The sequence below is a fragment of the Anopheles merus genome, chromosome 2R, assembly GCF_017562075.2.
Source record: "Anopheles merus strain MAF chromosome 2R, AmerM5.1, whole genome shotgun sequence".
NCBI lineage: Eukaryota > Metazoa > Arthropoda > Insecta > Diptera > Culicidae > Anopheles > Anopheles merus.
The window spans coordinates 15062214-15078003 of record NC_054082.1 but is presented as its reverse complement, the minus strand read 5'-3'; the positions used below and the strand labels follow the sequence as shown (position 1 = coordinate 15078003).

General features: G+C 51.2%; 1 protein-coding gene across 3 annotated transcripts in view; it reads left to right on the top strand.

Annotated features, from left to right (window-relative positions):
• The window catches only part of LOC121588078 (B-cell lymphoma/leukemia 11B), a 67859-nt gene extending 52501 nt beyond the window's left edge, over positions 1-15358 (top strand). For all 3 annotated transcript variants that reach the window (XM_041905628.1, XM_041905626.1, XM_041905627.1), the window contains one exon: positions 9629-15358. In XM_041905628.1, the coding sequence (XP_041761562.1) occupies positions 9629-12675 (3047 nt within the window). In that variant the 3' untranslated portion in view covers positions 12676-15358. The remainder of the gene's footprint in view (positions 1-9628) is intronic.
• The last annotated feature ends 432 nt before the right edge of the window (positions 15359-15790 follow it).

Genomic DNA, 15790 nt, shown 5'->3' with positions numbered 1-15790 from the left:
GCTTCGGGCCCGTCGTAGGTGGGCATTACGGGAGCGTCCTTTATCGTGGACGAGTTTTTTTTTTTTCTCGTCATTTCCATTAATTCTTCACTCACCTTTTCGAGTTCTAGGCCGCTTGCGAGACCTGTATGTACGTGCGTGTGAGTGTGTATTTACTGTTTGTTGTTCAGCTAAACCCTCTCTGACTCGTATGTAAAACGTTGGGATAATAGCAAACGAAGGCCTAACCGGAAGGACAGTAAGTTCCGTTTTGCCGCCCGATGCACCCACTCACTACCTCTTTCTGGCTAGTCTTTGATGGTTTATTTTTTTGCTAGTAACTGAAAAAATACAAGGGGTTAACTGGCCTCCGTCTCAATGACACTGGACGGAGGAGACTGTTGCGATGGGCCAGATTTCAGCCTTCGCAAGGGTTGGTGCTGTGTCACGGAAGTTGACCACTGTGCTACTCGAGAATTTGTTTGAGACAAACGGTCCAACCAGTGTCTTGTTTCGTCGCAACTCTGGCCGCGCAAAAAAAGAGGAAGCATCGTTTCGTGTTCCTTGCTACCCCACAGCATTTCCTTGGCGACTTCTTGGGGAACTGGCGGCAGCATTTTGTTTGTCCAGCAGCGTTCTTTATGGCGTTCTGTTTTATTGCCCTTGCCGAAGCAATATCTTGTTGTTGTCTAGCTTGACCCCTCTCTCTCTCTCTCTCACATACAGATACACATACGCTCTGAGATTCAGATGGCTTCCGGTCGTCATTTTCAACTTCACACAAACCCCCCACCGCAGGGAGTCTGTCCCATTCACCAGTTCACTTTCGTTGGAGCATTGTTTCCGGCTCCCTTGCCCACCCTAAAAAAAGGGGTTTTTTAGTCCATTCGCTTGGCCAGCAGCACCGTATGCTACATGCTCCATCGTCCTCGGTTCCGGTTGCAATGTGTGTGTGTGTGTGTGTGCTTGTCTGTGCCCGTTATTGCCCTGCGGTTTTTGTGGTTCCACTCCCTCTCTCTTTCTCCTTCTAGTGTCCATATCCTGCTGGCACCGTACCAAACCCAGACAGTGTTGGCAGTGTGTCGTGAGGAAGCGTTTGGACCGTTTTTTTTTCTTTTTGTCATTCGCCTACTTTGATTTGCATACTTGGAGTACGCGGTGGAAAGTCTTGCATGATTTGTTACTTTTGTGCTCAGTGTGCTGTGCGCCGGAGGAACGCTGCACGAGCACATGCTGGACATTTAACACCACAGCATCCGCCGCAGTTCAGTGCGCTCGGTTCAATTTCCCGTACCCCCCCCCACCCCCCCTCTCGCATCACTTGCTACCTCCACTGCCAAGATGGATGTCTTGAAAGGAGGCCAGCTCCTCCGACCGACCAAGCGCACAATGTAATGCGTCCCACGGTGACGCATCTCCGCGTGAAATCCTATTCCGTGGACCTAGCTCTATCCTCCAAACTCCCACTTCACCTTAATGGAAATGGCAATAAGAAGCTAGCAACGCCGAGCTAAGCCGAGCTCTTCACCCTTTTATTCAAAGATCTTTCAACGTCTTCAATGCCAAGCTCCATTTCCAATCCTGTTGGTGGAAGTGGACTATTCCCAAACCCAAAGGGTAGCTAAACGGGTTGGGCGGTAGCAGGTACACCGGAAGGGGGAAATTAAAATGTCAATATTAGCCCCCTCCCCGCCGCGTCTGGTGTGGCCTGGCGTCCCGCCAGGTTATCGAATCGGATGGACAGACGGATGACGTCATGTGTCACGGACAGCAGCACCAGCAGCTCGGTGTTGTCGCCCGGCCAAAGCGATGACGGGCGGTTCCATTCTGGTCCAACCCGGATCCAAAGGACGGTAGCATGATAAGACGCACCGGCTCACCATCTGCGCTTGACAGACCCGGAGCGACTGCGACCACCATATGGGCGGGCACTGCCGCGGTAATCCTTCGCCTCGGCAGCAGCAGATAATCCTTTCTTTCTTTGACGATATTTGTTTTCCTAACTCACTGGTGCTTCTGCAGACGGAATTGGAAATATCCGGGTACGATGGGTCTGGGGGGAGGGGGGGGGGGTGGTAGGACCTGATTGACAAACTCCCAGCTCGCGCGTAATTGATACAGCTCGCTGGTGCGTCTTTCACTCGCGTGAAAAAGGATTACGTACGCCGGTGGCAAGCAGGTTCCATTTAACTCGACGGCGAACCATCCGATTGACACTCCGGAAATCAATCCGATTGCCCGGCTCTAGGTGGAAGACGTCTTCTTACGCAACAGACCTGCGGCCTTACTGTGCCACCGTGTGGGCACACATTACGTTCTCGTTTACCACATACAAACACACACGTTTTCGTTGCTTGCTTGCTGTGTTGAATTCTGAAAATAGTGAAATAAGAAGCAAGATCGAACGACCTCAACCGTTCCCGACCGGTGCAGCATGCGAACACACAAATGGAACAAAGGGCCACCACGCACTGCTGCTGCGAAAGGGGTAGTTTCGGGCAAATGACGCAGCATCTGGCTGCATAAATTTACCACCCCTTCATCCCGTAACGCTTCTCCTCCGCAACCGTTACGCGCGCGCTACCATCATCTCGCCGAGATCATCATCACGACACAGCGAGACCCCGCCGCGTAGATCCGGGCGCATTCAAAAACTGCAACGAACTCCGGGGACTGTATGCAACAGCGCCTGTGTTGAGGGTTCAAAGGGGTTCAGTTTTTTTGTTGTTGTCCTTCTTGTTCTTCTATTATATTCAACCGATTTGGTGGAGAGGAAAAATTTCACTTTCAAACAAAAGAACCCAGTCGTGCGTTCGTGCGCGTTTAGGATGCTCGTGAAAGTGTCCCGAGGCCGCACAAAACGCTCTAACCCATTTATTAACCTTCATTTGTCGTTGATCTCTGTCGTGTTTTTGTGTACGTATGTGTGTGTGTGTGTGTGTGTGTGTGTGTGTGTGTGTGTGTGTGTGTGTGTGTGTGTGTGTGTGTGTGTGTGTGTGTGTGTGTGTTGCATCCTCCACTGGTCCTATGAAAACGGGGTTACCGTCCCCGTAGGTCCTTTTTCCGGTAGCACAGATGATCGCACCGGGTGGTTGCTGGAGGCAGCATGAAAGTTCCAAAAACCCAAAAAACAACTCGAACAGTTAATTGATTTATTAAACTGACATTTTAAACATTAAACTAAAATATTTAAAACAAATACACCCAGCAATGCTGTTTATTTTCGAAAAAGGGTTAATTAAAACACGCGCATACACACACACACACACTTAACAGCGCCATTCAGACCAGTGAGTAATAAAACGGCGAGTTCACAGAGCTAAAGGTGCTTCGGTTTTTATTAAATTTCCTTTCCGTGCTTTTTGTGTGTGTGTTCTATGCCTGTGCCCTCTACGTGCCAGGAAGAACAGCCGCCAAACGAAAGTGAACGTGTGCCCCGAAGCAGGAAGCACCTTCTAGGATACATCATAAAAAGCTAGATGAAAAAATAAAACCTATTCCCTTGAACAACAACAAAAAATCCAACACAGATCGTCCTAGCCTAGCTTCACGGTTGACATAAATATTAAAGCCATGTAGCCGCGCGCACGGCGCACTTATGTTAATTATCCTCCGATGGTATAACCTTTCCCGTCCCCGGTCACCCCGCTGAAATCCAAAACCAAAACAACGGCCAAAGGGGGAGAGATAGAGAGCGAGAGAGAAAAAAGAAAAACCCAAACGTTCGCTCGTGCCATCGTGCCCGTCACGGGCCCCCGGTCGGATGTTCTCGCGCTGAAATTAGGCAGCCAGCGGGCAGCTCATCACACCGTCCGTTCACGTCTTTGCGCCTTGATTTCCAATCCATCCTGTCGTTCTTGTGAGTGTTTTTTTTGTCTGTCCTTCTCGATTAAAAAGGGTTTTTTTTGTATTCTGTATTCCCACTTTTTTCCCGCTTCCACGATCGCTTCCGTTTTCGGACCAGGCCGCTCCTGTGGTACGTACGGATAAATGGGTTGACAATTAAACATCCGCCCGAGCGGCCCCCGCGGGCAACCATCGTCGCTAAGATCGGGAGGGCCGCATCGGATGTGGTGTTGAAAATGAATCTCCACTTCCGCTTTGGACGATGGATTTGATCACCCAGCCGGTGGGTTGGGTGGAGCATAAATCGACGCCCAGCCCGTTTTTTTCTTTCTTTCTTTCTTTGCTCGAAGCAACACCATAAGCAACCTTTCTAAGCTGATAATGGGTTTTTTTTCTTCCTTTTTCTATTGCTACTGTTGTATTACTCTCCCTTTTCACTCTGGACGGTGACGGGAAATGGTAGTAAAAATTCAACCCTCAACACCGTCACGGTGTCCATTTGAAAATGGGGACTCACTGGGGCGAGGGATGTTGACCATTGTAAACGACTCCTTCTTCTCCCTTTTGTCGAAATACTTAAACCCATCTACCCTTTTCAATGAACGGAAGGGGGAGTGTTACCGGAAGTGATAACAATTTTTCGTCCTTCGGCTGAGATTAAAGGCTCACCACCCCCCTCCCCCCTTGAAGAACGACAGAAAAGGGGTTCGAAATGGTCAGATTTTTTCCTGGCCGATTCCTTTTTTTGAGGGTGCGTGTGTGTGTGTTAAACTCGGATATGTAAATCAAACCCCGCGCCAAAAAGGGACGTAAAACGTGACTACTCAAGACAAAACCCCACCCGAAAGGGGGGCATGGTTCCGTTCCCTACTCCATTCCCACCCGGGCTGAGCCTTTCCCTCCCGGAGTTTTTTGCCTCCCGATCTGTGTGATTGGCAAAGTGACCGGATTGTGGTTACGATGTGTGATTTATGCGCTTAACCCATCAGGTAGCCACCCAAAAAAGGGACTAAGAAAAAAGGAAGTAAGAAGCTTATCCCATTTGCTTCATGAGCTCCAAACACAGGCTGCTTGGTGTGGGTGTTCGGGTAATGTGTGGATAAAATATTACCCCTTTGGAAAAGTAATGGTAAAGTTTCATCAGCTGAGTCTATACATCTTTTTCCCCAGAAAAAAAAAACACTTTCACTTTCCACTCTCGCTCTTGGATCCTTTCGCTCGTGCATTCCTTCACATGGCAGGGGAATGAGAGCGATACGAACGGAAGGACATATGTTGGGTGACGATCTGGCAATAAATATCACTTCAAAGAATCAGATGGTCTAACGATCGCTAGATAAAGGCTAAAAAAAGGATAAAGGATCGTACAGGGCTTGTTGTAGTGTGGGTTTTTTTCCTCCAAATCTTCACCTCCGATCTTGCTTTTTGATTAATGCGCGTAACTTCACGGGGGCGTTTCTCTTACATTCCCGAGTAGTAGAAAAAAAAAACAGTTCATTATCGCCTCATCCTTCTTCTTGCTTGCCTTACTGACATCCTTAACCGACAACAGCTCGATCGTTAGCAGGAGGCCATTAAAAAAAGATCGATTTATTTATCAAATACACCCTACTGTTTACGGTGGGAGGTGTATCCTGATTTTTTGTACTACCCGCTCCTCTTTCACTTTCATTATTCGCTCCCTTCTGCTGCTTATCAACCCCTTTTTTGCTCTGCTCGAGCTCCACTTCAGTTTGATCAGTTGCTTTCGATTTCGTTCTCAGTTGCGCTGCAGGCGTTTTGTTGGTCCAGCTGGTACGCGGTGTTCGGTGTTGTATACTATCTGAACTGGTGGCCTGTGCTCAACCAACAAAAAAAAAAATAGGGACCTAACAGGGATCTCCATTTTTTTTTTGCTTTACCCTTTAGCCGAGGCTCGTGTGTAACACACGCACGAGACCCGGGCGCATCACTTTCATTGCGCAAGCGAGCCGGCAAGCAGGCAAAGGGGTTTGGCTTCATTTGAATTCCGAAGAAGAACCGGATCACCTGGCCCCGTTTCCGCCGCACGTGTTGGTTGCGTTGTTGCGTGTTGGTGAGCGAGCGTGCGCGTGCGCGTGCTCGTTCAAGTGCACGCTTTCGTTAGGACCCGGGAGGATCGCTTTAGGATCAGCTTTTTTTTGTGTGTTCTTTTTTTCCAGAATAAGGGTGCTTCTTTGCCTTTGTCTTATCTGGTTGTTCTTGCCCACCGAACGGAAGCGAAAGTAGATGAACCAAGTAAAAAAACGGAAAGGAAGAATTTGAATGAAAAACCCTCCAGGAAGGTGTTGATGTGGTCGGCATTTAAACCCTTTCAGTTCTGTGTTTTTTTATTACCATAAAACATAAAAAAGAGTGAGACGCAACCTAGAAGATGCGTCACAAAAAAAGTGCTTAGGGGTCGGCCATGTTTGTAGCTACCGTAGACTGCATCAACACACCTCGTCTGGGATGCATTTTTCATCTCGCTGCTGGGGATGGTGGGTCGGGTGGGTTCCACAATCTGTCACCCGATTGTCACAGCTTGCCGTGCCGAGTGTGATTGGCCTTCTTTGGTGTATGTTTGTGTGTGTCTGTATACCCAGCTGTATTGAGTGGCTGAGTGGGTAACGCATCCCAAATACCATCACATCGTCACCGTCCCGCCCAGCTGCACGTTTCATCCCTTCGCCTGAAGGGCACAATCAATGCAATGATTTCGCGCCAAACACACACACACACACACACACACACACACACACACACACACACACACACACACACACACACACACTCTCCTCCGCCTGGTTGTTTGTGTGGCCGTGAGGCCGCCCGTGCCCGCGTGTGGGCGGCATGCCTAAAGGTCTCGCGTCTCGGCATCGTCGGCTCCACACGCACGCCTTGTGTTTGTTCATTAATCTCGGCGCAATGCGGCAACGGATGATTATCGGGTCGACGGGCACACCTTCAAAATCAAACTACGCGGTATGCAACAACAACAGCTCCAGACGGATGTTGCGGGTGTTTTTTGCACGCGATCGATCGAACCCGGGTACGATGCCGGTGTGATGCCGTCGACATTAGCGGCCGGCCCAACGGGAAAGGTACGATCCTGTGCGTGATGACAGCAGTGTGGACAACCGTCCGTGGGGGGCTGCGAAAACAACCGGAACAGAACAATGCCCAACGGAAGGGGGAGAAAATTGCGCCCGAGAAGACGCCGTAATTGCAGGGTTCGCTGTTTGGGCCGTTTGGCAGACCGGGGCGTGTACGCGTGGATGTCTCACTTGCCGTGGTCGATCCCGGGTGGGAAGAGGTGATTAATTGTCAATCGCGTTCGGTGTTTGTTTGCTAGCCTACGATCACAGGATCGTGGTCGGTACGGGAACGGTCATTCTCTGGTTCTCCGCGGAGTGTATGGCGACGAACGATCTGCGTTGGCGAACAATGTCATCATTGTTTCATAATTTTATTCCACCTTTTATTTGTTTGGAATGCTTTTTCGCGCTCTTCCGGATACATCCGCAGACAGCACCCATCATCCTCTCCCGCCTGCCCATTGACATTAGTAACGCGTCCTCCTTCCGAATGGCTATCCTTTCCCTCCGCCAAATCAAACTAGAACAATCCCCCTTTCCCCTCGGTCCAGACGATTAGCCATGATAAATGAAGTGAGAATCGTGTCGAATTTTGAAGCTTTAAAGCAATCATAAAACCTTGCCAAAATTGGAAAATTTCTACTCCCAAAAAGAGGAACCCAAAAAACCAATAACATGTGTGGCACACCTTTTCTCTTTGGGTGACTTTAAACAAAAAATGGGCTGAGGGGGAAAAACGCACACATACAACAACCCTCCCGAAGCGTGCGCTACGTGCCCGGAATGAAGGCATGTGTAAATGTGTCAAAAAGCGCACAAACCTCCGTGCGCTGATTAAGTCTCGCCGTCAGGACAATGCAATAAATGTTTAGCACGAAAACCATTGCGGTACGATACATTTATCATGTCTCGTAGCGAAAGTGATTATCGAACTGGGCGTCGCTTTCTGTGGACCGGGGATCGTTCCGCGCTACGGTCAATTACGGTTACGGTTGTTTTGCTCAAATCACCGCAGAACCGAGCAGAATTCACTTACAAGGCTGACAACTGGCCGTCGTTGCGTGTGTGTGTGTGTGTGTGTTTTTTTTATCCCCCTTTTGAGATGTTCCCTCTGTCCACAAGTCCATCAAGGATGTGTACTTTGTCACTGTAAAATCGAAAAAAAACGGGGGCGAAATGATTGCCTGCGTGGGTTGTGTGGCTTGCGATAATGCGTCTTGCTTCGTGGCCCCTTTGTAGGTTGCTGTTTTTTTTTTTTTTAATAAAACACTATAAATTTCCATAAGGCAATGTAGCAACAAAAAAAATTGAAAAATCTCCTGCCCCTTCGTCCAGCTTTCGGTGTTCGATTACACATCCCTCGAGGTGAAGAAGCTGCTGGCCAGTTTGTAATCGTGTGGTAATGGAAGCAACCTTAGCCAGTAACCTACCGGAGAGAGAGATAAAGAGAGAGAGAGAGAGAGAGAGAGAGGGGGGGGGAGAGCGAGAGATGTATCGGGGAAGCAAGTTGAAGCAATAAAAATCGCTTCCCGAAAAAAAACAGTCGTAGCCATCTGCTACACTGTCCTACTCCTTCCTCCGCTGTGTCCACACATATGTATCCTGTCGAATGTGTTGAAAAAACCACCAAATTTTTCGCTTTCCAAAAGGCTCCCCGGGAAAAATCGGACCATCAGAAGAGCACCTCCAAAAGCTGTACGCTAACAAATCCGTCCGCTCATTGGTATTCAAATGACGCCCCCAGCACACGTCCGACGTGCAATCGTGTGTGTGTGTGTGTGTGTGTGTGTGTTTTGCTTAACTTTTAGCAGCGAGTAAACATTGAACCATGTGTGGATTATGGACAGTTGAAACGTTGTTGAATTTGAAAGCACGGTTCGCAGACCAGCACAAAAAAGGGCCCGAAGAATACAAAATACACTGTTAGAACTTTTTCAACCAGAAGTGATAAAACGCCATCACATCGAAATGGCACAATGCCTACCGGTCACGAAATGGTATGTAACTGCGGGAAAAAACTGAGCACTGAAATATCATAGCTATTTTTTAATTAAAACTCTACCACCGTCCAAGCAGTTCCCAGCGTCATTTTCCCCACGCTTGATGCACACAAGCTGTGGCCTGCTGTATTCCTGTTTTGCTGCAGCTTTCCCTCTCCCTCTCTCTCTCTCATAGCCCTCCTTGCAATGCAATTTTATAAACAGGACATTGCAAACACACACACACGCGCGCGCACACACTGAACTGCATGTAAATATTATTCCGTCAACTGCAAATCCCTCGCTACCTCGCTTTTAATCCGGCCTCGGCGGCCTTTTTTGCATCGCTCAAGGTAGTAGGGCTGGAATTAATATGGGATTGCCTGATTTTCACGGAGTGCATTCCACGGGCAATTTTTGTGCGTTTGTTCTCTTTCTATATATCTCGCTCTCACCATTCCCCTTTCCGTTTAACACATCGAAAATCATGCTGCAGTTTCCGCTCTGTTTCTGCCTGCTCGGTCGGTTTGGTCGGTTTTGGCAAATATTTATATCATCTCGATCCGAATGCCCGCGATCCGCGATTCTTTTGATCCACAACAGTGCACAGATGCGAAGGCCGCGTGTGATGTCGCTGTGGAAATGGGAACGTAATTTTATTTATTTTTAATCGTCTTTTCTCTCTCTCTCTCTCTCTATTTATTCCTTTTTCTTCCTCCACACGAACAGAACCAAGCAACTACGTCTGTTCCACGTGCAAAACGAAGTACCATTCGGCCTGGCGGTTGGTGCAGCACGTCCAGCACGCGCACGGTGTGAAGATTTACGTCGAATCGTTGGCCAGCACGGGCAGCCAGGACGGGGATGGCGCCGCACCGACCGAAGAATCGGACGCACCGGAATCGGCCGCCGCCTCAGAGGCGGCTAACAACGGCCCATCGACCGGGGAAGCCGTTCCGGCGGCACAGCAGCGAACCGACGAGCAGCCGGCACGAGCCCGCACACCACGGTCCCGCTCTGCCAGCCGCAGCCCGAAAGCCGCTTCCATCGAGCGGGAGCAACCGATCCGTTCGCCGGCCCCGAAAGACCGAAGCAATGGGCTGGAGGCGGCCTCGAAAGCGGCCAGTGAAAATGGCCGATCCGGCGAGTCGGACGATGAGCTGGAGGTGCGTACGAAGCGGCCGAAACTGAGCAGCAGCAATTCCAACGGAAGCCACAGCACGGTCAACCACACCGAGGAGGTAGCGCTGGCCCTTACCAGCCCGCAGCCACTCTCACAGACCGCCGCGACGACCACGACCCACCAGCGACAATCGAGCACACCGCAACCGACCGTCTCCGCGGTCCAGTCACCGTCCCGGCCGCAACATTCGCCTCCCGCGGGCAGCGGGACCATCGCGGCGCCCTCCCTAGCTCCGGCCCGCAGCGAATCCACCCAGAGCCTTCCGCCGCCGTCGCTGCGGCCGCACCATTCGCTGCTGCCGCCGCCCGAGCTGCACCAGAACCCGTTCGGGCTGCTGCGCATGCCGCCGCACCACCCGCACAGCCCGCTGTTCGGCCGCACGCATCACGACTTCCGCATGGAGCACCTGATGTCGGAACAGTTCCGCAGCCACGGGCTCAACCTGGCGGCGGCTGCCGTTGCCGCCGCGAACCAGCTCAAATCGCACGGCCAGCAGTTCAACCCGGCCACCGGTGCGACCGCTTCCGAGCGGCCGCCGTCCGCCGGTGCGGCCACCTCCGCCCTTACCCTGACACCCGGCGGAGGCGGAGCCGGCGTTGTGGGCGGGCTCGAGCCACACATGGACTACTACTCGCAGCGCTTGCGGCAGCTCGCCGGCACGACCAGCCCCGGTGCGAACCTAACGTCCGCCTCGTCCAACTCACCGAGCCCCCGCAAGCAGCCACACTCGCCCTCACACTTTGCCAGCCCGTCGCCCTCCCATCAGCTGCCGCCGACACCGCTGACGAACAATTCGCGCCCGCAAAGCCTCACCCCGCCCGAGAAGCACACCGAGCAGCTGCTGGGGCTGGACGCGGGCAGCATCAGCAATACGCCCCGGTCGGCCTCGACCCCGCCCAACAAGCAGTCGGGCCAGTCCGCCTCGGACAGTGCGCTGTACTCGTGCGAGTACTGCGGCAAGAAGTTCCGGTTCCAGAGCAATCTGCTGGTGCACCGGCGCACGCACACGGCCGAGCTGCCGTACAAGTGCGCCAGCTGTGAGTTCGCCTGCGGCCAGGCGTCGAAGCTGAAGCAGCACATGAAGCTGGTGCACGGACGGCGACGGACGTCCGTGGCGGCCATGTCGGAACCGGACTCGGGCACCAGCAACGTCGACTCGATCGAGAGCGACCCGGACGATACGGACCACGAGCTGATGGATGCGGACGAGCTGGACGCGGACGGTGAGGGCGACCGGCGCACGGCGCACGGGGACGACGAGCACGCGGACGGTGAGGACGACGATGAGGACGAGGATGAGGACGAGGACGACGAGGACGATGAGGCGGAAGATTTGAGCATGAGCAGCACGCAGAGCCAGTCGAAGAAGGACGGGTCGGGCGGATCGATGTCGATGTCGACCTCGCTCGTGGGCGAGCTGATGGACAAGTTCGGCCTGTCCAACATTGCGCAGTACTCGGAGGCGTACAAGCAGGCGCTGCAGGAGTCGGGCAATGCGCTGAAGCTGCAGCTGACGAGCAAGGACCGGGACAACAACAACAGCGCGATGGCCATCCCCGGGCTGGCGGAGAAGCTGAACGGGCTGCCGGCGGCGCTGCGCATCAAGGAGGAGCTGGCGAAGAACATGCTGCAGCACCATAACGCGCAGCTGCCCCAGGTCCCGCTGTTCAACCCGTTCGAGAACCCGTTCGAGGCGTCCAAGCGCATGAAGCTCGAGGGCAGCGACAGCTGGTGGGGCCTGCCCGGGATGCACCGGGGCGACGCGCTGTTCGAGAACCTGAAGCCGGGCCGGGACGGGGGCCGCGGCCCGGCCGCCGGCCTGCTGCAGCCGATGATGAAGAAGGAGAGCAAGTTGCGCAACGACACGTGCGAGTTCTGCGGCAAGGTGTTCAAGAACTGCTCCAACCTGACGGTGCACCGGCGCAGCCACACCGGCGAGAAGCCGTACAAGTGCGAGCTGTGCTCGTACGCGTGCGCCCAAAGCTCGAAGCTGACGCGCCACATGAAGACGCACGGCCGGCTCGGCAAGGACGTGTACCGGTGCCGGTTCTGCGAGATGCCGTTCAGCGTACCGTCCACGCTCGAGAAGCACATGCGCAAGTGCGTGGTCAACCAGGGCAAGCTGCAGCAGCAGCAGCAGCGCGAGCTGCAGCAACTGCAGCAGCGCGAGCTGCAGCACCATCAGCAGCTGGCCGCCCAGCAGCAGCAGCAGCAGCAGCTAGCCGCCCAGCAGATGGCGCTCGCTGCCCATCGCGACCGGGGTGACCATCATCGGGAGCGGAGCCGGGAGCGGGACCATCACCACCACCACCACCATGCGGCCCAAACGCTGGCAGCCGCTGCAGCCGCTTCCCCCGTCCCCGGGGCGCCTCAGTTGCCGCCGGGGCTGCTTCTGCCGCCACTGCCAGCCGCCGTGGCGGCAGCGGCCGCTGCCGCAGCCGCCTCCTCCGGTGTGTCGCCCACGGACGACAGTGCATCTAGCTCACCGTCCGGTTCGTCGTCGTCGTCGTCGGCCGCCGCAGCTGCTGCAGCAGCCGCCGCAGCAGCCGCCGCCGCCGCCGCACTGATGAAGGAGGAAGCGGCAACGGCATGACTTTACCCGCCCTGGAGTGGGTACGAGCTGCCGCCCAGTCGGATGATGTCCCGGATCTACTAGCCGCCGGTTCGCGGGCCGCCCGGCCGCACCCACGCGGACGAGCGGCGGGGACCGACCGGTCACGGCATGCCGCCGGCGGCCTACCTGCCTCGCATGCCCTGACCCGTTCGTCCCTCGGTGTAGGGACAAACACTGCGACGTAGAATAAGCACAAGGTGATCGATTACACAGTAAGCGGTAAAACAAACAAACACAATTACTCCCTTGCAACCTGCCCCCCCTCCCCTTTTTGCATTCCCAATTTTTTGTTTTTTTTTTTCTAGAGGCATTGAATACCAAAGTTACAGTACTTTTTTATATATAGCGGAATAAAGGCCGCCCGATGATAGGTTTGGGTTGGGGAGGCGACCTCCTCCTCACAGCCCGTTCCCCTCTTTAAGTTTAAGAACACTTCCTTCTCCAATGTATTGTACATATTAGCCGTAATTTCGCCGCGTTTATTCCGGATCGTAAAGAAAAGACACAATTATAAGCATAGTAACAGGCATTTAGATGGCAATCGACGGGAAGTGGGGGGTAGGGGGTGCGTCCCATCCCGTTTGCCTTCGTTTTTATCCACACCTTACGCGAGGCGAGACGCACGTGTTTTAAGTTTAAATTATTTTTTCCCTCGTTCGTGGTTGAAGTAGGCGACGAACCGGAAAGTCCCGGCCAGTGCTGCCAGACTCTTCCGCACAGTGTACAGTGTACTTTTAAGACGAAGCGTGTATGTATGTATGTGTGTGCGTCTGTTTGTGTGCGATGCGTGAAATCACAATTGTAATAAGTTGGCAACACACACGCACACACGCACGCACACACTATACAGTAATAAGGACAAATAAAGGCGAAAAATCGTTTAAAACTAGCAAGAAAGGAAGTAGCCGTGGTTTAAGTAGCGTTAATTTAAAACATATGAATACAATCACACACACAAACACACAACACACCCTCTCGTACACATATATTTACACGCATCTTTGCGTGTCGGAGAGAAAAAGGGAACGTTAGTAAATTTGAATGATTCCGAGGGTTTTTGTTTTGTACAGGTGTATGCGTGTGTGTGTGTACGAACAAGAATAGGCAATGGATGTTGGCCAGTAGTAACTTCTCTCTTTAGTAAAGCATCTCTCTTTACTTGGCAAACTTTATTTTTATCGGCGGAGGCAAATGTTGTTTTGTTGCACGGTGTTCTAGGCTAATTGTATCGTTTCAACCCATGTGGTGTCATTCTTTTGCCTTAATTATGTCTCTCTTTCTCTCTCTTTAGCGTTCGTTTTTTGTTTCGATGTTTCATGTTTTCTTATCCTTTGTTGATCTACAATTTTTTGCCTTTTTTAATGAAAGTGTTAGGAATGTGTAAAATTGTTTTGATACCTTCTTTAAGGCACTCGTGTTTTACCTTCTTCTACTTGCCTTTTATTACCTTTTATCTTGTGGGTCGGGTGGTTTTTGGGTAGCAAATCCATTAATGCGAAAATTGTACTATATAGATTAAAAAAAAACAAAGCCGACCAAAACCTTCCCACCCTCCATTACGTTCCAACGCACGCCAACACGATGCAACAACGCTGTTTTTGTACTATTGTTTCCTTCTTATAGTTACGTTAAGACTGATAAAGAATGATAAATTACCGTTTTGAGGGAATTTCGGTGTATTGTTTCACGTATTCGTTGTATTCGTTTACTTTACTGTACTTATTTTTCGAGGTTGTATTAAAGAAAGCTAACAAATACACACACGCACGTGGTAGTATCTTCCAAAAAACAAATACATTGCACTAATTTATTTCCGTTCGAAAGGATAGGTAGAAGGTTTTAATCAAAATTCGTTCCGATAGGTGATGAGCAAATGGTTTAAACAATTCCTCCCAGCCTGCTCTCCTCCTTGGTAGGGGTGGTCGATACAAGGGTCGTTCCCTTCCCTGCCCACCCCTGTTTGCTGTTGCGAGAGGATAGGATGGAAAGAACTGTTTACACTGACAAGGTATAGCAGCTCAGCCTTTGGCCTTGCGAGGGGCCAGCTAGTAAAGCAGTCATAGCCAGTGAAGCCAGTGTGTGTGTGTGTGTGTTTGTCTATGTCAGCAAGAATGTATGTAAGCGGGCAGCCGGGCCAGAAGTGAATAAAGATGAATGTAATGATGGTAAACTCAACTCATAGCGCAACAACCTTAGTTTTTTTTTAATTTTGTTGGAGTCGCGTTGTCAAAATACATTTGCAATACATTCATTTTTGTACATTCCTCACGTGATAAATGAAGACTTGTGCCGCTGATGAAGAAGTGAGGATGCAGCATTCGGACGGTCGGTCGGTACTTGGATGATCGGAAACCAAAAACCAAACTGCATTCACGTGTATCGTTTGTAACGTGTTTTTTTAAGCACCAGAAAGAGCATTTTGAACAGAATAATACAATAATACAAACGCAGACACACATACACACACTTACATTGCACAGCACCAGTACACCACCAAGGGACGAAGAATCGAAAGGACAGTAGAACTTAAAAAAAAGGAACACTCTTCAAATAACACAAGCAAAACAGAAAGATTCCTATTAAACTTTATGAATTTATATAAATGTACAAATTGCAGTGTAAGTGTTTGTGAGGCAATCGGGGCAAGCAGCTCTACCAAAACGGGACATTTTGAGTAAGTTTCAAATCGAACCGTGCGCAAGCAGAGCTCATTTGTATGTAAGTAGCGATGGGAATCCCTTCACTGTAGAGGGGGAATTTTGTGGTAATAAAATAAGCGATAGAGCACATAGGGCGCACCATAAAACCATCGGTATTGTATCGAAGCGTGAGTCCACGATGCGAAATGGGGAGATGTGAAAAATGGCAATTAATAGAGATCTAGTGGAAGGGGAGCATGGGGTAAAACGGAAATCATATAAATCCCAATCGTACATCAACACTATACAACACCGATGCAAGAATGCATATATAGAGCAAATTGTAAAAGACGAACACATATTGTACAGAAAACCATTGTGACAGTAAGGGAAAAGAAGAAGAAGAAGAAAAAATAAGAAGAAGAAGCAAATAACCCATCCACGGCGACACAGCG